This window comes from Triticum dicoccoides, chromosome 6A (genome assembly GCF_002162155.2).
Source record: "Triticum dicoccoides isolate Atlit2015 ecotype Zavitan chromosome 6A, WEW_v2.0, whole genome shotgun sequence".
NCBI classification, from domain to species: Eukaryota; Viridiplantae; Streptophyta; class Magnoliopsida; order Poales; family Poaceae; genus Triticum; species Triticum dicoccoides.
This window is the reverse complement of record NC_041390.1, coordinates 565,727,366-565,739,383: the sequence shown is the minus strand read 5'-3', so window position 1 is coordinate 565,739,383 and position 12,018 is coordinate 565,727,366. Positions and strand designations below refer to the sequence as shown.

Genomic DNA, 12,018 nt, shown 5'->3' with positions numbered 1-12,018 from the left:
CTTACAACAGACTCATGTGCCGAGTTTACAATGAATTATCCAACTTCCTGAAAATGAGTCTCTTTCTGTGGAGTTGGTAGCGCAAGCAAACCACAAAATGGGCCAAACAGCCGAATATCTATTTCTGAGCCCAGGCTCATCTACACCCGGTCAAAAAAAAATTCAAAAAGAAATTGCATGATAGATAATTTGGTGCATGAGGCGCCCTTCAAATTTAAGATCATTTGAACATACGTGTAGCTCTCGGCAAAAAAGACAAATTGGGTCGGAACAGTATATGAACAGTAGAAATTTTTACGAACCCCAAATTTGTCTTTTTCCGAGAGCTACTTAGATATCCAAATGATCTGAAATTTGGGACGCACCTCACGCACCAAATTATCTACCATGCAAAAAATGGATTTTTTCCAGTATTTGTTATAAAAAATTTCTTCAACGGGGTTGCAGATGAGCACCGAATCGCTGCTCTCCCAAACAGCTCATTGGTTTATAACAAACTCATGTATCGAGTTTATGATGAACTATCCAACTTCCCGGAAACACTCTCTCTGTGCGATAGTAACCCAAGCAAACCGCAAAGATGGACACAAACAGCTCATTAATTTACAGCAAACACACATACCGAGTTTATTATGAACTACTTCCTCTGTTCCTAAATGTAAGTCTTTTTAGAGGTTTCACTATAGAGACTACATTCGGATGTATGTAGACATTTTTTAAGTATAGATTCACTCATTTTGCTTCGTATGTAGTCTATAGTGGAATCTTTTAAAAGACTTATATTTAGGAACGAAGGGAGTATCCAACTTCCTGAAAAACGAGTCTCTTTCTGTGCAGTGTTCCTGTTCAAGCACGCCAAACTCGGCAGAGGACGCAGAGCACCGGATGGCGATGCTACGGTCGTGGCTGCCGCTGCTCTGCCACGGGAGCAACGGGACGGACACGCCGGTGCTAAGCAGCAGGGAGAAGGTGGAGATGGTGACCATGCTGGAGGAACTAATCGAGAAGCTTTGGTGGGAGCAGCAGGAGGAGGCCCTGGCGCTGTGGCTGCACCACTTCGCCAGCCCAGAGACTGATGCTCAAGAGCGTGTGCAGTCGATCATGTAACTCACGGTACATCCTCAAAAAAAAAAATTAACTTCGGTACTAATCATGTATATCAGTGCAGTGGGATCTACATTTTGTTTACTCCTGGACTCCGTTCATACGCAGGCCCGGTGCAAATTTGTAACAACATCTTCAAATACGTGGTGGAACCAACAGATTTTTGCACTTCTGAGTAACAAACTGAACCAAACGGGGTGGGGAAATCACATACCGATGCCAAACAAGTTCATACATGTATCTCATTTAGTGAATCGTCACACTGCGAACATACAAAGGAAACGACCGTGAGCAGTCCCAGCCCAAAACCCTAGTTCTGACATCCTCAACTTTTGAACAGAGGCCATGCATACAATTCTAACATGTCGTGGAAGTGTCGGACACGTCAACCTTTTTCCTCCAAGAATATGTTTGGGCAACAGCTATTCAAGACAAGGTTATAATGGCAACAATACTGGGGGAGGTGCTTATTCTAATGATGATGTTACAATAGCTAGCAAAGCTGGTTACAACAGATTCTTGGTGCTCATATCCTGATCACTCTACTGTACATAATATCCCTGCGGACAAAAAAGTTTACACTTCACCTCAGTTCATTCGTGGAGTTCGTCCTTCCGATAGTGCTTGGTTCTCCGATTGACACAGATGCTAATGATTTGGAGGCCCAGGCAGTGGCATTCCTTGCCCCCTCCTGTAAATTCCCTCGCTTCGAAGGGTATAACCTACTCAATTTCTGTCTTGCTTGCTCGAGGTAGGTGAAGAAATATTCATGCACGCCCATCAAGTTCGCAAACAGAGTATGCCTCCTCCATGCCCATTTTGCTGCAGAAACTATCCTTGGGAATAGAAGATACAGCAACCGCAGGATTACAAAAGAAGCTGCCAGTGCTAGATACGTATCCTGCTGGAGTATATTTTCGGGTGAACGCGCCCACCAGAATGGACAATTTTCCGGTTCAACATCCTTTTTTGGCTCAATTTCATCTAACGGGTGTGGCATGGCCTCCCCAGTGGTTGACTCCACTGATGCACTGATGCCTTCATCACATAAATTGACCGTCAGCAAATCAATTAGAAAAACAGATGCAGCCACAAAAGATATCATAAACACAACAAATTCCAAGTTCAAACTCCAACCACAAGGAGACTCATAGACACTAGTTTGGAACAAAGATGTCTCATACCACAAGATAGGTGGAAAAATACGAACATGTAGCTCAGTTGCTCAATACAATGAAGAACTCTGGTAAGCATGCAAGCAAAACTACAACACACTCCAAAAAAATAGAATACAAAAAAGAATGGAAAAGAAGAAAGAGTCCGTATGCAACAATTTACACACCTGAAACATCACTGTAGAAAGCAGCTAGTGGCTTAACAGTTCGAGGTCCATGGTACCTCACTCGCATTGTTGAATTCAAGAGAAATAGTGTTGGAAAACCATGAATTCCATATCTTGATATTATGCTGCAGTTTCAAATGCAAAGGTTACACTCCATCATAAAACAAACAGTAGTGTATTACACTAAGGAACACATTTTTCTTCAGTCCAAAGGCGGGCATACCTTGGCCTAATTGCAGATTCCTCAAATGCAAAATGGCGAATAGTTGGGAATAAGTGAGCCAACTTCTCGAAATTAGGTTTGCACTCTTGTGAAAACGGGCACCACGAGGCATAGAAAAGTACAGCAATGTACTCATCTTTGTTCAAGTAAAGAAGATTGACTGCCCTCGCCAATGTAGCCTCATCTCCCTATATAATGTTAAAGAAATTTAAGAGTCAGCTTCAATTCTACAAGTACAACAGATGGAATATCCTTGTGCTAATGAAGGAAGGGAGGGACAAACAGGCACTACATCACAATAAAAGAAAAAAATAACAAAATTAGTTAGATATAGTACTAGTTGTCAGATTATTTTTAACTCACTTAAATGTAACGTGGTGCCATGTTAGGGAGAATATGTTTTATGTTCTAATTTTGAGCTCTACATTTTAGGAGAAAAAAACAAAAGACAAGGATGGAAAACTACATCCAAGTTTTTATTTATATTCTTTTTCTCTAAGTCAGACCAACCCCAAGATACAAGATGCGACCAAATTGGAAGAAGCACACAATAGTATCCCTGATTATCTGCAAGTGACATGTCACAAAAAACAGATAATGCAACACACATAGCATAAGCTGCATAACACTTCAGCAGAGTATGTTACTATAGGAACAGGAGTTGCAGGGAATTCCAAACAAATATGAAAGTGGCTTTTTAGGGACATGGCACAAAACCAATTGATACAACATAGTAACACTTTTGGACAACGTGTTATTATAGGAGCACAGGGGGCAGAGGAGGGAATTTCAAACCAAACACAAAGCTGGCTTGGTCCTTTTTTTTTCTCAATGTTGGCAGGAGAGCTGCCGAATCCATTGATTAGAAAGGGGTATTACAAGAACACCCCCAAAGCTGGCTTGGTCCTAAGGAGAAATTTCTCATAGCTTAACGCATATGCAGCTTTTCAGTGCAGGTTGCCAAAATGCATAAACCAATTGACAGGATAGAAGAACCTATCCACACCCTTGACACCATGTATGGACCTAGAAAATCCCTAATTTCACGACCCCCAACTTTCACCCCGTCAATAATCTATTCGCCGCTGTATATTTTATCAAAAAAAAAAAGCGTCGGGATAGCTCACCTCGATGACGCCGACCGGGTCGCCGAGGCGGCGATCCAGCGGCGAGCAGGTGCTGGGAGGCCCGAGCACGGCCTCCGCCGCGGCGGGCACCGGGCACGCCCCGGGATGCGCGGAGGAGAGCCCCGCGGCGGCGAGGAGGAGGAGCAGCAGCAGCAGCGCCGCCCACCGCGGCGACCCCCGGCCCATGGGGCCCTGGCACGGACGCGTCCCCCCGCCCTAGATCCGGGCTCCGGGGGCTCCTCGCATGCGCTGGCCGGCTGGCGCTCGGCGCCGGGGGAGCGCGGCGGCCGCGGGGATTTTCGGTTGCGCTGCGCCGACGGGTGCGGGCGGAGGTTGGTTTGGGCGTGCGGGATTGGGAGCCCTTTGCGTTGTGAGGCCGAGGCGGGTCGCTTTATCGGGTGCGGGCGCCGGGCCGCAGTCCGATCGCGATCGGACGGACGAGATGCCCGGGCGAGCTGGCCCCCGGGACGCGGGATCCGGAGGATGACGTGCGGGGCCCGCCACGCGGTGACGGGGTTGGTCTCGCAGCCCCGCGGCATGGTGACGCGATATTTATGAATACGCGCCTACACCCACAGAATCGATCACGACACACGTGGACCTATGAAGAAGGCCGCGGTGGGCCCGCAATGACCCGTCACTATGGGACCACCCTGTCAGTGAGATATTGTCGTCTTTTAGGCTGGTCATAGTGGGGAGTAACTTAGACCAGTAACATACATATATTACTAGTCTATGTTATCACCTTCGTAATGGGTAGTAAGATATGGATGATAACATGCAAGCCTTCATTATACTGTAGACTCATATTACCTCGAGGTGTGTTATGTTAAATTAGTAACATATTATGTTACCACAAGTATCTCTCTCCTCATTAACTCTATGTCACATAAACAAATTTATTTTGAAATGTGTTATGTTACTCACCTAAGTTACTTCCACTATGACTAGCCTTAAAAGAAAAGGTCTTTGACGCAGAAGGTTTGCTTTGGGTCAGTGTCACGGATAATTGGACGTAGGAGAATATATGTATGCGCAACTTGCTGCCGCTACTCTCGTCTTATGGCAAAACTTGTGGAGAACAAAAATTGATTTGCTCCGGCATCGACCCCAAAAGGAATATTACCTTTTCTGTTGGTGCACAAAAGAATCCTATCGTTGGGTCTATAAACTGCAACGGACCGGATTGACTTGCTTATTAAGATTTCGTACTGCCAGTACCAGATGGTGGATGGAATATTTCGTTGCGCCTGCGGGTGGAGCCGAACCCTGCGAGAGGCTGTGACCGAGTGCGTGAGTGAGCGGATGGGCCAATCATCTCCGGCCTCAGACGGCCCGGGCCCGTCACTGTCACCACACTCGCGAACAAGATTGTGCCAGCCAACTGGCCGATAGAAACAAGCGTGGATCGATTTTGCTTCAAGAGCGGGAGGCGACGAGTCTTTCTTTTGTTAACACCAGCGGTTTCTCTTTTTTTTTTTTTTTTTTTGCGGGAACACCAGCGGTTTCAACTTTCAGCCACAGGACAAACAGCGGCAACCGAATTTGCTTTGGGAGTTGCTCTGCCAGCCCAGGAGTACGACTTGCGAGGAGATAATTTGTCCGTCCTTCGCAGGGTTTGACCCTGTGATGCCAAGGAATGAAAGAAACATTGGATGGAATCAAGGGCCAATGGCATCGGCAGTGTCAATTCGTTTGGATTTATGGTGGCGTATCGCCATCGGTTTGTCTTTGCTGATGATGTGGTGTCCGTGGCAGCTGGAGAACACTATGATATGAGTTAGACGTTCCACCCTGCGTACTAAGTATAATCATGGGAGGGCTCAAATCGTACAGCAACACCCATGCAGCTAAAGCTAAGCAGCTTCGGCTATGGTCTATGGGCAACTAATCACACACAAAAACGGCGTGCAAAATAGCTGCAGGGAATTTTGCACTAGAATCTGTAAGAAAAACTGCAAGTTCCATATGTAGCTGTCCAATGCAGGTAGTTCCTGAATAATACAGATACCATGCTGTGGAACATGCACAAAATCGACACAAATAGAAATGTAGGTGGAATTGGAAACATCTAATATGAAGAATTTCGTTTTGCTCTTTCCTATCATTCATCTCAAATATTGACCTTCATTTCACAAATATTGTAATCTGGGGGTGGCCAGTATAGATACCAACAAATTTTACATACAAGATACAAAAATGAATGAGCACCATTACAGAGGAGGAGAATGCAATGAGGGAGAGGGAGAAAAATGGAATTATACCTATGTGACACATTGGCCGCGATTATGTACGCCGCAGCATCATCCCTTTATTAAACATATGGTTTTGCTACAAAATTAACTTTGCCGCCTTCATCACCGTGTCTCTTGGCAGTAAAACCTTGGCCTGGAAAGCTTAGCCACCAAGCCTGTCGTCCTCTGCAGCATGCACTTGCCCGATCAGTCTCATGGCACCTTGCGACCCATGATGATTCATGACGAGTTAGCTGACCCATTCCTCCAGTGTTTCAACTGAAATTTGTTCCCAGTTGTTCTCGGACAATACGTGTAACAGTATTTTGGGGTAAAGAATAATTCCAATTTCTGAATCGTGTGTCAGTGTCTGGTATGCTCATTATTTTTTCAGAAAGGGCTTCTGACAGACCAACAGTTTTTCATCGCTAGCTATGTCAAGATCCAATATACGGGCATCCCATCTGAGCTGAGCAGCAACAGATCTTGCAGCTTCAATAAGAGGGGCTGTGTCACGTATTATAATCCAGCCCTGCATAGGCATAAAATAAATACATAATTTTAGACAATACATTGAACACTCATCATCTAATGGTCAATGCAAGCACTGATTTATATATAAGTTATAGATATATGCGAGTGCAAGACTTGTCCAAGAGACAGCCTGATTCAAAACTACACAGAGTACTTTACAAAGACAATTTCTTAAAATCAGGTAAATGAGAATGTTTGTGCATCAGACCTAAGTTTACGCAATACTGAATGCCGCTTCTTCAATAGTAGAGTTAACATAGCCTATAGATAGAAAAAACATAACTCTTGCAATTTGGCCATAGTGAATGACCAGGCAATGAAGAATGGAGTTTTTGGAATTAAAGCAAAGTTAATGTATCTTGTGGATATCCCAAACTAAACTTCCTTGCATATGGCATAGTTAAGCAGCAACAATTGTTAGAATGGAGCCATATGAATCGTTTTTTATTTTACTTTTAGAACCACCAACACACAACAGGACACCGTTATTGCCCACTGATCAGAATCCACAGGAACCTACATATGGGTTTCATGACTGAACGATCCAGTTCCTATATCAGTATAAATGTAAAATTAGCAAAACTTGGTTACCTCTGGTCTTAGGATGCGATCAACTTCCAAGAATATGTCAAGAGTAGAACATCTACGTTTTTGGCGCTTTTCAAGTGATAGAAAGCCATCAGCATGTACCATATCATATGTTCTCGGGTAAGTTGGAAATGCTTCACACCTGAACAAATGTTTGACATTCTATCAGTTAAAGTGATCAGAAGATCCACAAGGAAAGAACTATAAAAGGTACTCCCGCCGTTCCATAATGTAGTGCGTACAGATTTTTTCAAAAGTCAAACATTACAAACTTTGACCATGTTTATGGACAAAAATATGTACATTTAAACACCAAATGCATATCATTGGATACATCATCAATTATATTTTCATGTTGTATATGTTTGGAATTCTATATAAAAATAGTGTAAACTCGGTCAAAGTTTGCTTAGTTTGACTTTTCTGAAAATCTATACGCACTACATTATGGGGCAGAGGGAGTAACATTTTACATTGTGGTGATCCCCATCTGATAAAGACATAATTCTTGTACAAAAATGTAATTTGCATAAGCATGCTAAAAAGATGTAGTTCGATAAAAATTATGAGTCATGGCTGTGCCTTGTATACGCATGCACATGTGGCGTACAATGTGGATTTTTAGTATGATAGAAAGTTGGCGATTACTCGATATACACCTGAAACAAGGGGGTGGGGGGGGGGGGGTCAGAAAGGAAAAACTCAGGGGCAAATACTTACCAGTCGTGTTGAACCCCAATAAGTCCACGGTCAAAAATAAGTGGCAGATAGTTCGGGGCATTTGTAGGAACAACATTCATCACCCATACAGATTTTCCAGACTTGAGTAAAGCAGCATTAAATCCACCAAAGTGAGCATTCATATCCAGAACATTCCTAAGCATGTTAAATGGTGGATGTGGCTCCTCATCACCAGGTCTCTTTGGATGATCAGAAAATATAAGTGGAGACAATAAAGACCAGTAGTTTCGCACCATGGAGTCCCAGGTGGAAGTATCCTCACCAAAGTCTTCTGAATTCACACCTGGCAATTTTGAAGGTTTTAATTGGAAGACAGACAACATTTTCAATAAAAATGCTCATATCTAAGCAGTGTCATCCATCTGTTTGTGACCTTTCTACTTCCATTGTGTATGCTGATACTTACCATGTATATCAAGCTCTGTTGAGTTCAATCTAGCCTGAGAAGGCCATGCTGTGCGATGTTCAATGGGGATCCAACGCTTACTTCTTGTTCCTGCTATACAGGGATTTAGTGGTTTGTAGTATGGTGATTCGGGATCATGACTTTTAGCACAAAGCATAGGTTCGGATTTCCTATAACACAGGAGTGCAAAATCATCATTCCTCCAAACCTTAGATTCAATACATGAGAAAGACGGAAACATGTTATAAAAGAATTCAATACCTTGAACTGTAACAATCCCTTTTATTTGTCTTTTTCCACACATTTGTCTCATCTTGTTGTGACAACATCTCCCAACAGAGGTTATTAGCCAAGGCGCGGATGGTTGCCCATTTCTTTTGATTTTCTTTGTCACGTAAGGCCCTGTGTGTATTCAGACTTGTTGTCCAAACAAAGTATCCACCAGGCCTCAAGAGCCTGTCTACTTCAACCAAGAAAACACCATCTGCAGCAAGAGAGTAAAGTAACATACAGCAAGAGAGTTAATGTTAAATTTTCATGAGGTACAAAAAGATTCTAAGTACATATTTATGGTAAATCTACACATGGATTTTTGTTAACTTAATTCTGCGTATGCCTGTTGGTAGTGGCAAACAATCCTGAAATAAGATAGGGCAGAATTCATTCACAAGGAAAGTATGATTTTTCACTTTTGGTACATGACGGTATGTCCTTGAACATTAGTACAAAGCAACAAATTTACATCATCTTTGGGTACACATATCTTAAAAGGTGGTAAACGTGCAAGTCATCTGTTGATGGATTAGCTTGAACTGGTGACTAGCTGAAATTATTTCGATCAATGAGAGTTAAGACACTGAAAAGAACCAAGGGAATACTCCATGCATACCGTTTTTGTCCCATTCAACATTGCATCTTGCACAGTGCACCATGTCAAATGAAAGATAGGGATATGGAAGCTGCTTTGATGCAAATGAACCAATCAGTGCAGGAATTCCTCTCTCTAGTGTGATTTGCACTTGACTGCCCGATGACTCATAGTTAGCAATGCACATAGTCAAGAGGTCTCTCTCAAATAAATGTGCCCCCAAGGTACCAAATCCACATTCTATATCAAGGACTGTCCTCACCTGAAAATTACATGCCACTGAGAAATCAGAACTGTCATAAACTCAACAATTATCCCAAAAACTATAATATCAGACTAGCAGATGAACTATGAGCTGAAGTAGCAAATAGCAACAGTGGAAACATCATATGAACTTGCCAAGAAAAGTACAACCCAAGATATCTCCACTACGTTCAACATTATGGATCGTAGTGGCTGTCCTACTGGCCCACCAAGAAAAAATTCGCAGCACAGTACAAGAAACCCTGATATAAACTTTCCAACGCATTGACTATACATGATTTTCAAAGGCCAGATTAAGTGGAAACTGACCAGCACTTTCCAGACCACTGACCATGCAAAATCTGTAAAGGTATGTTTAATGGAAAGGCCACAATGGACCGGTGCCGCTGGACACAAATCCCACAATAAAAAATCAGTTAGTGCAACTATCTAAAAAAATACTGAAGATTACAGTGAGCTCGTCCATTTTGTTACTTGTCAGAATTTTTGTACTTGAGCTTGCTCCATGATTTCAGATTAAAAAGATTACAGTGAGAGTTATCTTTATGCAACCTCTACAAATACAAGAAAATCAGATGGGAAATTTTAGCAGAACTTATCAGAAGTATTAAGCTGTTTTTTTTTTTTTTGCAAGGAAGAAGTATTAAGCTGTTGACAGGGAGCACTATCAAGTGTGCCTTTTCAACGAGGTAAATTCAGTAATTTACCAAGGGTAAACCTCATAAACAGAAATGTCACTGGTTTAGTTCTGCTAGGTAATTCCAGTCACCACCTGTGACACTACAGACCGTTAAACACAGAGAGGAATTTGGCAGCAGCTCACCCCGGCCTCATTGAAATTGAACTCGTTCCGCAGGCCAATCATCTCGGCAATCCGATGCGCGTAATCCTCCACGCCGTCAGACAAATGTGCGTCCGACGGGAAGGAGATCTGGTCCTCTTCCACCATCATCCTACGAACAATCAACCGGAGACAGGCAAATTCACAACCAATAGATGAAGCCTACCACCTCAACATTTCCCAAATAGAGTAACAGATTGTTCGCGTACCTCTTGAAGAGGCTCCCCGAGGAGAATTCATGGCCGCTAATCCGCACGTTGTCCTTCCAGATGAAGTCCTTGCTGCTGGGCCAGCGCACGGGGGTGCGGTAGGCCCGCGGCGGCGCGACGAGGCAGGTGGCCCTGCCCTCCCGCGCGCACTGGCGCTCGTAGCTGATGACGACGCCGCCGCCCAGATCCGAGACGTCGACGGCGTCCGAGCCGTTGTAGTAGCAGGGCACGTGGTTCTCGTACTCGGCCGCGCACGCCTCCGCCTCCCGCGAGCGGAGCCCGCCGCCGGCGAGCACGCCGATGTCGAGCAGGTCGGTGATCAGCTGCTCCTGCAGCCGCCGGTAGCCGCGGTGCGCCGAGGCGGCCGCCATCGCCGCGGCGGCCCCGCGCCCCGCGTAGAGCGACCCGGCCCACGCCACCGACCCCACGAGCGCCGCCGCGGCGAGCACGAGGACCCCGATCCTCGCCGCCGCGGCCGCGAGGCGCCGCTTCCTCCCCCGCGCGGGGGTGGCCGCGCCAATGCCGTTCTCGCCGGGCTGCTTGGGGTCGTAGTGGCGGCCCTCGTCGGCGCAGCGGTCCTTCCCGCCGCCGCCCCCCGAGAACCCCCGGTACAGCGGCCGCGACATGGCTGCGCTGCTGCTGCGGATCTCACTGCCCCAGCCCGCGCCGCATCAGACCACCACCGACTCCCGCTCCCGCTCCCAATTCCGCAATGGCGCCGCACTCCACCACTCCCACTCCCGCTCCACCGCCTGCCACGGCCTCAACACCCCTTCAATCAATCAGTCAGCCAATCAATGGCGGTCGCACGGCGAGTAAATGGGGCGAGAGAAGGCGCAGCAGTGGCGGTGGTACCACCAGCGAGCGTACCACGCCACCAAAGCAGCGCGTCCTCGGCCGTTCCGCGCCGGATCTCCTCCCCTCTCGGCCTCCACGGAACGGGACGGGACTGCGCGCTCCCAATCCGTATCTTCTGTTACTGCGTGTGTAACAGCGGGTTGCTCCGTCGACGGCACCGGTATAAATAAAGGCGCGGTCCACGGCGCTGGCGCGCGACGGTGACGGCCGGGGCCGGGCCCGCCGTCGGTGGGAGAGCGGGGTGGCGAGGCCGGTGGGGATGGAACAGAAAAATGAATGCGGCGCGGGCCCCGCGGAGGGGAGGAGGATTAGAGGAGATGTACCGGATGATGAGTTTTTGTTTGACGTGTGTCCGCCCGGTCGACAGTCTCGTGATGCTACAGAATGTGAGTTTTCTTCTATTTTTCCTGGATTTGCTGGGATTATTAATACTGTGGGAATTTTTTGTAGTCTACTGGTCGAATAAGTTAGTGATGATCGTGCCGGTCATTAGATCCCAAATCGAGTACTGTTGTCGCCACATGTCGTGTGTAATCCCGGGGCCTGGGGTTTTATATTTTAGAACGATGGCGCCGGAGCGAAGTGGCTGAGGGAAACATGTTGCAGCTACTCTGCGTTGTTCTAACGTCTTGTTCTTGGTTGGAGAAATGTAAATATGAGGAGTTGTAAGGCTTTGTAC

The 12,018-nt window shown here is 45.8% G+C and overlaps 2 protein-coding genes across 2 annotated transcripts; both read right to left on the bottom strand.

The window, feature by feature from the left end:
* Positions 1 to 1,469: 1,469 nt before the first annotated feature.
* LOC119317965 (5'-adenylylsulfate reductase-like 3) lies at positions 1,470 to 4,147 on the bottom strand. Its single transcript, XM_037592473.1, has 4 exons — positions 3,797 to 4,147; positions 2,670 to 2,857; positions 2,447 to 2,571; positions 1,470 to 2,142 (listed from the first exon to the last, which is right to left on the bottom strand). Exons 1-4 carry the CDS (start codon positions 3,980 to 3,982, stop codon positions 1,688 to 1,690), a joined length of 954 nt encoding a protein of 317 aa, XP_037448370.1. The 5' UTR covers positions 3,983 to 4,147; the 3' UTR covers positions 1,470 to 1,687.
* A 1,726-nt stretch (positions 4,148 to 5,873) lies between these two features.
* LOC119317963 (probable pectin methyltransferase QUA2) lies at positions 5,874 to 11,471 on the bottom strand. Its single transcript, XM_037592472.1, has 8 exons — positions 10,482 to 11,471; positions 10,255 to 10,384; positions 9,189 to 9,429; positions 8,561 to 8,783; positions 8,300 to 8,469; positions 7,873 to 8,176; positions 7,156 to 7,294; positions 5,874 to 6,562 (listed from the first exon to the last, which is right to left on the bottom strand). Exons 1-8 carry the CDS (start codon positions 11,105 to 11,107, stop codon positions 6,413 to 6,415), a joined length of 1,983 nt encoding a protein of 660 aa, XP_037448369.1. The 5' UTR covers positions 11,108 to 11,471; the 3' UTR covers positions 5,874 to 6,412.
* Positions 11,472 to 12,018: the final 547 nt, after the last annotated feature.

What these genes read in the sequence shown, in the direction of transcription:
- LOC119317965 (XM_037592473.1), bottom strand. Translation starts at nt 3,982, where the DNA reads ATGGGCCGGGGGTCGCCGCGGTGGGCGGCGCTGCTGCTGCTGCTCCTC. An exon ending in ACCCGGTCGGCGTCATCGAG is followed by an intron (nt 2,858 to 3,796) that starts GTGAGCTATCCC and finishes AACATTATATAG; the next exon opens with GGAGATGAGGCTACATTGGC. An exon ending in TTTCTACAGTGATGTTTCAG is followed by an intron (nt 2,143 to 2,446) that starts GTGTGTAAATTG and finishes TATGTGATGAAG; the next exon opens with GCATCAGTGCATCAGTGGAG.
- LOC119317963 (XM_037592472.1), bottom strand. Translation starts at nt 11,107, where the DNA reads ATGTCGCGGCCGCTGTACCGGGGGTTCTCGGGGGGCGGCGGCGGGAAG. An exon ending in TCAATTTCAATGAGGCCGGG is followed by an intron (nt 9,430 to 10,254) that starts GTGAGCTGCTGC and finishes TGTAATTTTCAG; the next exon opens with GTGAGGACAGTCCTTGATAT. An exon ending in TGTTGAATGGGACAAAAACG is followed by an intron (nt 8,784 to 9,188) that starts GTATGCATGGAG and finishes CTCTTGCTGCAG; the next exon opens with ATGGTGTTTTCTTGGTTGAA.